This window comes from Copadichromis virginalis, linkage group LG19 (assembly GCF_057382275.1).
Source record: "Copadichromis virginalis isolate Kocher_CV1m ecotype Utaka linkage group LG19, C_Virginalis_male_GT1.1, whole genome shotgun sequence".
Lineage (NCBI taxonomy): Eukaryota > Metazoa > Chordata > Actinopteri > Cichliformes > Cichlidae > Copadichromis > Copadichromis virginalis.
In genome coordinates, this window is record NC_140636.1 from 30,726,761 (window position 1) to 30,739,050 (window position 12,290).

A 12,290-nucleotide genomic window follows, 5' to 3' on the forward strand; every position below is an offset into this window, starting at 1 on the left:
CAGCTGTAGAGAAAACAATATAAAAAATTAAAAAAATAAAGGAAAATGTGTTTTTATAATCTGTGTAAAACAATCCTTTCTTGAATTTTATTAATATAAAATATGTTTTGACCAAATGATTTGCCTGCTGATTGAGGAATTGGTATTATTGCTTCTCTGATCAGGAGTGAGGATATTGTTCGTGTAAAACTGCTCTCTCGGTGGTGCTGCAGGTAAAGCCGTTTGCAAGTGGTAAAAGATGGAGCCCTGCAATAGAACTGTAGTAAACAGGCTTCCTGTCTAACCAGAGAAGATGAAGGCTGAAGACACAAACTCTCAGAAGAGCTATTCACTGGAAACTAGTAGACAGAGAGAGGACAGGCCCACCTGCCCCATCCCTCTCGCTGTGGGGAATGAGGCACAAGGGGGGGATGTTACTGTGAACAGGTCTCAGGTGGCCCACCCCCACAGAACGCATGCAAAATAACCCAATCTGATCCTGCAGGAGGTGTTTGTATCAGACTCAGTCACTTCTCTAGTCTACTGCATTTCTTTTCTGTTTGGTGCTTTCACTTCCTTTTGCAGTGCACACTCAGAGCCTGTATGACACACTACCAAGAATGTTGAGTCCAAGTTCCAAGTTCAACTTTATTGTCACTTCAACCATATACAGTTTAAAAATACACAGTGAGGCGAAACAACGTTCCTCCAGGAACCAAGGTGCTACAAGACAAGTTAGTGCAAAAAATAATAATAATATATAATATATCTAGTAATAATATTGTGCAAAAGAGCATTTACAGGTTGGTGTGTGCGATGGTTTGGTGGTGTAGGTCAGTGTGTTTGCGCTTTGTGTTGGTTAGTCAGTCCAGTCTCAATGTTTTGAGGTATTTGAGTTAAGCTGAGTGATAATGTTAGTGTATGTGTGTGTGTGTGTGTGTGCGTGTTTATCAGTCAGTCCCTTTTTGCTGAGGAGACGGATGGCTTGTGGAAAAAAGCTGTTGCACAGTCTGGATGTGCGTGCCCGAATGCATCGGTACCTTTTTCCAGATGGCAGGAGTGTAAAGAGTGTGTGAGAGGGGTGTGTCCGATCAGCCACAATGCTGGTGGCTTTGCGAATGCAGCGTGTGGTGTAGATGTCCTCAATAGAGGGTAGAGAGACCCCGATGATCTTCTCTGCTGTTCCCACTATCCGCTGTAGGGTCTTGCGGTCTGATATGGCACAGCTCCCAAACCAGACAGTGATGCAGCCGCTCAGGATGCTCTCAATAGTTCCTCTATAGAAGGTGGTCAGGATCGGTGGTGGAAGCCGGGCCTTTCTCAGTCTTCTCAGAAAGAAGAGACGCTGTTGGGCTTTCTTGTGCAGGGAGCTGGTGTTGAGGGACCAGCCGAGGTCCTTCTCCAGGTGTACACCCAGGAATTTGGTGCTGTCAACGATCTCCACAGAGGAGCCGTTGATGCTCAGCGGTGAGTGGTCGCCTCGTGTCCTCCTAAAGTCAACAACCATCTCTTTTGTCTTGTCAACATTCAGAGACAGGTTGTTGTCCTTACACCAGTCCGTTAGTCTCTGCACTTCCTCTCTGTACGCTGACTCGTCGTTCTTGCTAATGAGACCCACCACGGTCGTGTCATCAGCGAATTTAATGATGTGATTTGAACTGTGTGTTGCTACACAGTCATGAGTCAGCAGTGTGAACAGCAGAGGACTGAGCACACAGCCTTGTGGGGCCCCAGTGCTCAGTGTGGTGGTGCTGGAGGTGCAGTTCCCGATCCGTACTGACTGAGGCCTTCCGGTCAGAAAGTCCAGGATCCAGTTGCAGAGGGAGGTGTTCAGGCCTAACAGGCTCAGCTTTCCGATCAGTTGTTGGGGGATGATCGTGTTAAATGCTGAGCTGAAATCTATGTACAGCATTCGGACGTGTGAGTCCTTCTTGTCCAAGTGTGTCAGGGCAAGATGGAGTGCAGTGGAGATGGCGTCGTCCGTTGAGCGGTTATGGCGGTATGCAAATTGCATTGGGTCCAGTGAGGGGGGCAGCAGGGTCTTGATGTGTCTCATGACGAGCCGTTCGAAGCACTTCATGATGGTGGGTGTAAGTGCGATAGGGCGGTAGTCATTGAGACAGGACACAGAAGACTTCTTGGGCACGGGGACGATGGTGGTGGCCTTGAAGCACGTGGGGACAACGGCACTGCTCAGAGAGATGTTGAAGATGTCGGTGAGAACATTTGCCAGCTGATCAGCACATTCTCTGAGCACTCTGCCTGGGATGTTGTCTGGTCCAGCAGCTTTACGTGGATTGACTCTGCGTAGAGTTTTCCTCACCTCAGCTGTAGTGAGACACAGGACCTGGTCGTTCGGAGGAGGGGTGGTCTTCCTCGCCGCCACGTCATTCTGCCTGTCGAACCGAGCATAGAAGTTGTTAAGCACATCTGGGAGGGAGCCGTCACTGTCACAGGCAGGTGGTGTCGTCCTGTAGTTAGCGATGGCTTGTAAGCCCTGCCACATGCGTCGTGTGTCGCCGCTGTCCTTAAAGTGGTTGTGGATTCTCTGGGCGTGTGCGCGCTTCGCCTCTCTGATGGCCCGAGAAAGTTCAGCCCTCGCTCTTCTAAGCGCCACCTTATCTCCCTCTTTGAAGGCAGAGTCTCGGGTCCTTAGAAGTGCACGCACTTCCGCAGTAATCCACGGTTTCTGGTTGGGTCGTGAGATGATGATCTTGGAGACAGTGACGTCATCGGTGCACTTGTTGATATAGCTGGACACTGATGATGTGTACTCCTCCAAGTCAGTGAAGTCGCCGTAAGTTGCAGCCTCTCTAAACATGTTCCAGTCAGTGCTCTCAAAACAGTCCTGAAGAGCAGAGATGGCTCCTGCTGGCCAGGTTTTCACCTGCTTCAGAACCGGTTTTGATCGCCTGACGAGTGGTCTGTATGCTGGAATTAGCATAACAGAGATGTGGTCTGAGTAGCCGAGGTGGGGGCGGGGCTCTGCCCGATATGCGCCGGGGATGTTTGTGTAAACAAGATCCAGCGTGTTTTCTCCCCTCGTTGCAAAGTCCACATACTGATGGAATCTAGGAAGCACTGACTTGAGATTTGCATGGTTGAAGTCCCCAGCAACAATAAACAGTCCATCCGGGTGTGTATTTTGCAGTTCACTGATCTTTGTATACAATTCCCATAGCGCTTCCTTAGCATTAGCGCTAGGTGGAATGTACACTCCGATAATGAAAACAGTGGTGAATTCCCGTGGTAAGTAAAAAGGTCTGCATCTAACAGTCACAAACTCCACCAGCGATGAGCAATAACTAGAGACTAGCACAGAGTTCTTGCACCATTTCTCGTTGATGTAAACACACAAGCCGCCACCGCGAGTCTTACCGCACAGAGCTGCATTTCTGTCGGCGCGAAACGAGGCGATTTTTGTAATGTTAAAATTAAAAAAAAAAAAAAAAAAAGGCTGTGTATCCAAAAACATTAAGTTACACTAGTAAAAAAACATGTTGGTATTCCTTTTGTTTCAAAGCATAATAACTGAGTTTGATATACCTGACATGACATTTGTTGTGATATGACTATTACACATGCACACAATACGTATAGCCTTTGTCTATACAAGTTATATTGAAATGATTTCAAATTGCTCCCATGCATAAACCAGACATTCAAACTACTTTGACACCTATGACACCTCGCACACATTCTCATGAGATAATCAATTGCTTATCTCTCATAATTCAGTATATTTTACAGTACTCACAAAGCTAGCCGCTTCAAAACGAGGGCCACTCTGTCGGACTCTGCCGTGAGGTGGGATCGAGCTGAAGCAAAGCAGTTTATGGACAGACAGTAGACCTCCAGAAGAGGCAGCCCATGTTCCATGGAATTCCTGCTTCCAGCATAGTGCATCAGTGCCTGCAAAGACACACAAAGGCATCAGAAACTGAAAAAAATTGTTGATGAAGCAGATTTGAAAGTAGAGTAGAAATATGTAGTAGCAATGTTCAAAAACTACAACCAGAAGAGGAAGCATTTGCCATGGATGATCAAAGGTTTTCACCTTAGGGAGATGCCTGTCTATACCTGATTGATCCCAGCTGACACACTGTCTGGTGTGTGCCTGCTGTGCTCCAGATTGGGCCTGAGGGGACTTAACTGTTGCTTTAAAACAAAAAAAGGAAGGAAGACTTCATACAGTACATGATCATCACACATACATAATGATCTCATACTGTATATGACCATTAAATTTGAGTTCTTGGGATGATTCAACCTGGTATAATTTCACACAATTTAAAACAGAATCAAATTCAATTAATTAAATTAATATTACCTACAAGAAACAGGTGTTTTATATAACTCAACATTTACTGTTAACAGGGAGGAAGGTCTCGTTTCGCGCAAATACTCAGCGATCAGCTGTCCTTCAGGAACAGAGAAGTCAACATCTACACCCATCTGTCACCTGCTTGTAGTTGGTGGGTATACACATTAAATCATCATAGCGCTATCAGCATCCCAGGAGTCTCATTTGCCAGATAGAAGGAACTTTTCTAGGTGGTTCTCGTGCCCACAGAGGCACTAAATTAATTCCCCTCTGTCTAAATATACAGTACCCTCTCAAAGGAAGGTAGGAATAAAGTCTAGGCCCTAAAGACCTACATCAGTGTACTAATTACATCCCTGAGATTTCCGACTGGAATTGGGAGTCACACAGATCTTTTTGCCTTTGTTTTACGAAAACCTGGAAGATTGAAGTTAAAACTGTACTGAAATTGAGTTTTAGTGTTAAATCAAGTGTCATTTTACACAGTTACCAACACCAAACATGGGAACGCATACAATCTTTCAACTTACTTATAAGGGGGAAGTTAGAGCTGTTGAAATCATTGAGAAATATTCAAAAGCAGCCTAATTAAAGAAGACCTGTCAGGGTGAACTAGCTAATGAATTACTCCTGCTATACCATTCTCAAAGGCTGCTGAACAGGTTTCAAGGGAAGCTCTCTAATGGTTGAAAAACTTGCAGAGTCCCTTAAGCAGCAAAAATGAAAGTGATACCTAGTTTTTAGTTAAATCAGATCCTTTAGAAAGCGGAAGCCACAGTAATTTCCCTACCATGATGACTAGATTTGTGTTTTAACTGGACTCCAATCTAAGATTTCTTTAAGGGAGACTAAAAATCTCCATTGTCGTAACTGACAGATGCGCAGGTTTAGAAACTGTCACATTTCAAGAGCACAGGAAAAGCGTATTTTCTTGAAAGTGGTCAAAATGCAACACTCCTTAGTAGCTAAACGCCCCCCAACAACAAAAATATTATGATAAACATATCTCGACGCTGCCCCGCCCCACAGGCATGCAGTAATACATGATCTGCAAACTGTGTCAATAAATTCATACAAACATCTGTATTACATTTTCTTCGTTGCCACCATAATCACTTCCCAAATAAAGCAAAGCTAAAAGACCTTTGATCTTTGAATGTAAGGCGACTCGAACCTGCAAATTGAGCAACAAATCACTGAGCTGCAAATAAGTCCAACGGCCGTGAGTTGTTTGGGTGTAAAAATAATAATAATAATAATGACAAAAAACACAAAAGCATATGCAAAAATAAACGTACTGCAATTGGGTGTAATCCTAACCTAAACTTGGCCAGTTAGCTAACAGGCCAGCAATCGTTGCTGGTAATTCTGCTTGCGGGATGCGAGAGGGAAAAAAACAGTCCTCGGTGAGCTAACGATAGGCTAATTGTAGCTTCGATGCTGCATGTACACATTACCTGACAGAAGTTATCGCAGTACTCCGTGGAAGACGCTACGGAGATTTCTTGTTGCCTGAGAACGTCCTCGAAAGCTCTCAGTGTGGCCAGCAGGTTTTCCATTGCAACTAGGGTATCTTCGGCCGTGTCCAGGGCCCAGTCGCTCCATTCGTGCTCTGGTTCGACATTATTCTCCGCCATCTTCACTCTCCACCACAGCGCGTATGCAGTGCAGTCTGACGACCCCATTCAATGCTGTCGGAATATTTAAATACATCAGCTGAACTGACACCAAGATCACCTGAAAAGTAAGTAGAGGGGGTGGTAAGAGCAGAAATACAAAGTGGGCTTGTACTGTTATATTCAGGCCGTTGTTGCTATTCCTTTTTAACCGCAATATCGATATACTTTATTTTCTATCCAATATAAACTTTGCTCTCTAAATTTATGCGAACAGTAATTCAGTTATTCTGCTTGATTTTAGCTCTGTGTGCTTTTTCTTACATCCATCTCTTTCTATTCTATTTTTTTCAGTCTGAAAATAATAACCTTTATTACAGTTTTTCTCGGGTGGTACACTGACACTGATAGTTACGCAAAGCACCAAAAGGTAGCGTGACATAGAGCATAACACACCTGACAGTTTATCAGACCAGAAAAAAATCAACTGCACTGTACCCCCCCCCCCCCCCCCCCAAAAAAAAAAAAATCGTAATAATTGGTTGATCAAATATTATTCAACTTTATTCAACTTCGGTGGCAATTTTTCGCTAAAACTGCATGCCAAATAAGTGCTCGGCTAGCGCTATTAGTAAAAATCCGATATTCTAGGAAAATAAATGTTAATCTGAAGTGAATTACGATTAAATATAATTTTGTTAGCGTTTAAATTAAAATAGTTAAGGTGTTTTTATTATCGCCCCACTGTTAGAGACCGGGAGTTTCGCGCCCTCTGGAGGTGACTGCGTAGTATCGTTCTACTCCATTGACCCGGAAATAGATTTCACTTCTCTCGGTCACACGTGTGGAAGGTAAGCAAAGTCTGAAAATAACATCTGCGACGGCTTATTAGATGTAGATCGGCTGCAGTAACGATTGATTAGACGTTGAACGCATATTTTTGATCGGTATTTGTAAATAGATTCTAAGAATATTAACTGGGAAGTATCAGTGAAACAATCGAAAGATTTTAATGTTGACACAAGTCTGTGACGTGTCTGCGTTCATTTTGGGTGTTTAAAACCCTTTTGTTTCACACAGTACCAACTGGTTATCATGGGGAAGTCCAAACAAACCCGAAACCACAACAATGGCAAGAAGAAGAACATTGCAAAGACCTGGAAGACAAAGCGCAGGACCAAAGACCTGGATCAGATCCACTCAGACATGAAGCCTGACACAGCTGCTAAACTGCTGCATCAGGAGGTTGACTACGATGTAACCGGATGTGCACAACACTACTGCTTACACTGCGCGTAGGTATTTCTCTGTTTACTGTAACAGTCCATCTGTTAACTGACTTTGCTTGATATATATGCTGCTTACTAAACTCTTAGTCTTCATCAGTATTTCCTTTAGTAAGATATTTAATATTTCACCTTAAGTTCTGCCGAACTTTTCCCATTGGGGTTGGAAAAGAAGTAAATCTTCCCATATGAAAAGCTGGAATGGAGAAATATTCTGTATTGTCCAAGTCTGAGGCCACAGGTCTCAGCTGGAAAAGGGTGGCGTACCCAATGATGAATGATTCGAGCAAATTTCAGTCCTAATCCAGGGTTCCAGATCCTCATGGCTTCCTTAAAATGAAATGCCCTCTTCTTATACTCTCTTATGCTGTGAGCTGTTCATCTGTTAAATTTTTAAGAAATATAGATTTTATTTTAATGTGATGGCTCTTCTTGTTTTGCAGGAGATATTTTGTGGATATGAGATCCTTGAAAGAGCACTTCAAAACTAAAGTGCATAAAAAACGGTAAGCGGACCACTCTACAGTCACATATTTGGACTTACAGCTCGTAATCCTATCCATGTAAGTTTCATGGCTTACCTCCTTTTTTCCCCATCCAGACTGAAACAGCTCAGAGAAGAGCCCTACACCCAGGAAGAGGCAGAGAGAGCAGCAGGCATGGGCTCATACATCCCTCCAAAAGTTGTTGAAGTGAAGACCCAACCATTAGAGGAGGACATGGAATGAAAGCCTCTGACATTAATCCACAGACTGATTAACTCATAAAAGAGGCATTAGCAGTTAATGCTTGCAGTTATTGTTGTCACATACTTTAGTAGCAAATCTGAAAATGCCTTTTGTGACAGATAATGTTTGTTTTTCAGCCAGCTGTGAGAAACGTGGTTGTTAAACTTCCATCACCAAGTTCAGAAGACTTCTCCTTACAATCAGATGCATTGTCTGCCTATGTAAATACAAAGGATGGTGGAATGTTTTCTACAATAATAAATTTTGTGGAGTTGATTAAGTCACATTACACATGTGGAGTACAGCAGTGCAGTTAGAGCTGTACCTGAACTTACCAGACAAAGAAATAGAGGAAAACATGCATTTCTGTACACAAAGTAATATTTATTTTTCACTCTAGTTGTTCATTTAAAATACTGGACAGTTAACTAAGTTTGACTATTGATAGAAAATGTAATTCTGCTGTGTACTGTAGACCTTATTTTGTTACTGCTTCAAATGGAGGGAATTGGAGATGTGCATAGTGATTCAGATGTCTGCGACCAGGCTAACTTATACCTCGTTAAACTTCTAAATGTTCTTAATTAAACAATCTTGAGACAACACTGCACAGAGATCATATCATCATGTCTCATTTTACAGGTCACAAGGATTGGGAATGACACAGTTGGAGTGCTTGTGCTTTAGTTGGAGGCACTGGGTTTCACACGTAGTCCCCTATTTTCAGTGGCGTAGTAACTGAGCAAACTATCATAATTTTAAATATCAGGAGTATTTTTAATGCTTCAGTGGAAATTCTTGGCACTCGATGGCTGTGTGAAATCTACAGTCCATGAGCGTTACCAGTGCTGTAGCCACCTTCGGCTGTTTGTTTGTGAGTCTCTTCATTCAGTTTTGAATTTAATCACCGAAAAGCTAATCTGTTAGGTTGAAATCAGGTGACGGATTGAAAAATATCCCATATGTTTGTCTTGAGAAACGCTTGGGTTGCTTTTGAAGTATGCGTTGAGCAAGAATCCGTTTACTGTGAATCTGTGAAGCTTTGATCAGTTTTGCAGTATTTGGCTGAATCTGAGCGGATAGTATAGCCTTGTACACTTCACAATTCATTCTGCTACTTCTATCAGCAGACACTTCCACTGTCAGCCATACATGCCCATGCCGAAACATTGTCTCTACCATGTTTGAAAAATAATGTGGTTTAGTGTAGATCTTTCTCCATACTTTTATCTCACTGGTTTCATCTTTCCGACAATTTTTTTTCCTTTGCAGCCTAATCTGGTCTTCCTGTTCTTGAGTGTAACCAGTGGGTTTCACTTAATTGTAAATCCTGTATTCATGAAGTCATCTTTTGATTGTAGACTTTCATAATGATATTCCTTCCTCCTCAACAGTGCTCTTGACTTAAATAGCTGTCGTGAAGGGGATTCTGAAGCAAGGCAGTAACTGCGATCTTCCGCTGTATTTGTCTTGTGTGGTTTTTCAGGCATTTTGCGTTTCTGAGCTGGTCACTGCATTTTTTCCCCCCTGCAGAACTGTACCAGGTTGGTCAACCCTAAAGTTTTAGCTCCCACTCTGATAGGTTTGTTCTGGCTTTTCAGCTAATCATAGCCTCCCTGATAATTTCTCTGGGCCTCATATCGAGAAATCCAGTGACCAGCTACCAAATGCAAGTTGAAAAATTGGAATAAACTGCAGGTCTTTTATTCATTTTTAATAGAATAATCAGGTATATCAGGTGTCCAATTATTGTATAAAGTTGGCTATAATTCCTAAGCATTTACTGCAATACTTTTGTTCAATCCCTCACATGAAAGCTGGAAGTTTGCATTTTAATCACAGCTTAACTTGATGTAAAATCCATTGTGGCGGTGTACAGAGGAAAAACTACCATAACAACATATTGACCTGTCCAATACTTATTGACCTGACTGTATATGAAAACCCACATTCACCTGTTCACATTTATATTTGCACTTCAGTGGTTTTATCTTGTCACACACACCTGTGCGTGTATTGAGGGCAGTTTGTGGTTCAGTATTTTTCTCAGGGACACTGTGATACACAGACTGAAGACATTTAATCTGTACCTTTTAAAACAACAGAAAAACCACAAAATAAAGTTCCAGAGAAAGAATACTGGAATATACCGCTGTAAGGTTCTTGGCCATTCAGGAGTAATGGACACACAGAGAGAGACAAGTAGCTCTTTAGTCCTCCTTTGGGCTCCAGATGCGAAAGTCAGAGTTTATCATCAGAATAAGAATACATTAATAAACCCTAAGGAAACTATGTGGTTTACAGTTGCTCCAAGACAATAATAGTAACAGATTACACTAATTGTATAATACAATATATTACAAACTTTTAAAAGTATAAGAATTAGCTCATTTATACATATCAAAAATGTTACAGAGGTCAAATATATATAATTAACATTTTACTCTAACCTGTACAACTTTGTCTTTGTTATTTTACTGTAGAGGATGTGCAAAAGGGTGTAACTATAGCAGTGTGTACTGTGCATTAGATGGAGGAGTTGTACAAAGAGACAGGTACAGGCAGGAATGATTTCCTGTGTCATTCAGTGGTGCATTTGGGTAATCTCAGTCTCTCACTGAACGTGCTCCTGTGACTGGCCAGCAGGTCATGGAGTGCGTGCAAAGGTATTGTCCAGCATTGTCCTTATCTTGGACAACATCCGCTTCTCTTAACACCACCCTAAGGGAGTCCAGCTCCGTCTCCACAACACTGGCCTTGTGGATCAGTTTACTGAGCCTGTTGCCATCTGCAACCTTCAACCTGCTGCCCCAGCATGCAACAGCGTAGCGGAGGGCATTGGCCACAACAGACTTGTAAAACTCCTGAGCATTGCGCGACAGATATTGAAAGACCTCAGCTGCTTCAGAAAATGGAGACAACTCTGGACCTTACTGTAGAGTGCAGTGGTGTTTGGTGTTTTCTATGAGTACACCAAGGTATGGTGTACACATAGATGATGAGCTGGAGATGATTCTGCTCACACCAAGTGACAAAGGAGTCAACCACAGCCCGGTACTCCATCTCATCACCCTCATTGATGCATCCAACCACTGCAGAATCATCAGAAAACTTCTGAAGATGGCAGGTCTCTGTGCAGTGGCTGAAGTCTGTAATATAGATGGTGAAGAGGAAGGGGAGGTGCTCCTGTGTTGCTTATCACCTTGTTAGACACACAATGTTAAAGACGCACATATTGTGGTCTTCCTGTAAGGTAATCAACAATCAAGGACACAAGAGATGCATCCACCTGCATCACTGTCAGCTTATCACTCAGAAGGGTTGACCTGATGGTATTGAATGAACTGGAAAAGTTGAAAAACATGACCCTCACAGGTCTCACCGGCTGGCCCAGATGGGCGTAGACAAGAATGAGCAGTTAGATGATGGCGCCCTCAGCTCTGAGGTGGGGCTGGCAAGCAAACTCAAGGGGATTCTGATGTGGCCTGACTGGGTCGGGGCTGGGCAACGATAAGTCTTTCCAGGGTCTTCACAACGTCCCACAGGCCTGTAATCCTGTGGCACTGAATTGATATTGCACTAAAATGTTGAGGATTCTGTGTGAGATAAGGCTACTTTAGTGCCTTTTGCTTGGGGGAGTAACCTTTTAAATGGGCCTATTGTACATCAATGATAAATACATTTACATTTATAAACCCATGGATTTTCGTAACTCATATGCCACCTTTTGAGGTGAGGAGGTGTCCATAGATCAGCTATAGCTATAGGTTCAAACCCCAGCTCTGCTGAGCTTGGCTCTTGAACAGGACCCTTATCCCCGCAATGTATATATTACAAAGCAGCAGATAAATAAATACAAACCGTCAATGCATTTAAGATAACCCAATTAATTAAGTGATACATGAATTGATTTTTCTGTTTAAAAGTAAGAGCGGAGATTTTCACTTTAAGCAAAAAGCTTCTTACATCTTAGCACACGCTTATGACACAGCATCAAAGTAAAGGTTTGATAGTTTTAATGGAGTGTTTAATTCTATTGCAGACAAATCTAACCATTAAAGAGAAGATAAAAAGAAACAAATGTTAAACCTCTGCTTCTAGATTAACTTACATGAAATAAAGGTAAGTAAAATCTAAATTTTGGACAGAGCCATTTGGCAGATACATTTATAATTTAACTCATTATAAAACAGTTGCATTGTTGCGTGAACAATGCAACCCTACGTCTTTAAATACAGCTAGTGCCCCAGTGTACCCAGTAGAAAGATTGTAAAGTTATACTTCCGGTTATTACTTTCAAAATAAATCGTAGCGCTTAGCTTAGTTTAATTGAGTTTTTCTTTTTTTGCCAGTAACC

General features: G+C 42.3%; 2 protein-coding genes across 2 annotated transcripts in view; one reads left to right on the top strand and one right to left on the bottom strand.

Annotated features, from left to right (window-relative positions):
- Nucleotides 1–6,006, bottom strand: part of rlf (RLF zinc finger) — a 26,872-nt gene extending 20,866 nt beyond the window's left edge. Inside the window, exons 1-2 of the mRNA XM_085440806.1 lie at nt 5,761–6,006; nt 3,737–3,891 (exon numbers count right to left, since the gene is read on the bottom strand). Coding sequence (XP_085296932.1) covers nt 3,737–3,891; nt 5,761–5,988 — 383 coding nt within the window. The 5' untranslated portion in view covers nt 5,989–6,006. The remainder of the gene's footprint in view (nt 1–3,736; nt 3,892–5,760) is intronic.
- On the top strand, nt 5,935–8,541 carry znf593 (zinc finger protein 593). The gene is made up of 5 exons (XM_085440807.1): nt 5,935–6,047; nt 6,671–6,770; nt 7,000–7,214; nt 7,649–7,711; nt 7,807–8,541. The coding sequence occupies exons 3-5, from the start codon at nt 7,015–7,017 to the stop codon at nt 7,931–7,933; spliced, it is 390 nt and encodes a 129-aa protein (XP_085296933.1). The 5' UTR covers nt 5,935–6,047; nt 6,671–6,770; nt 7,000–7,014; the 3' UTR covers nt 7,934–8,541.
- The last annotated feature ends 3,749 nt before the right edge of the window (nt 8,542–12,290 follow it).

Excerpts from the sequence above, each read along its gene's own strand:
- znf593 (XM_085440807.1), top strand. The coding sequence starts at position 7,015 with ATGGGGAAGTCCAAACAAACCCGAAACCACAACAATGGCAAGAAGAAG. Across the intron at positions 7,215-7,648 it reads CACTACTGCTTACACTGCGC|GAGATATTTTGTGGATATGA; the intron begins GTAGGTATTTCT and ends CTTGTTTTGCAG. Across the intron at positions 7,712-7,806 it reads ACTAAAGTGCATAAAAAACG|ACTGAAACAGCTCAGAGAAG; the intron begins GTAAGCGGACCA and ends TTCCCCATCCAG.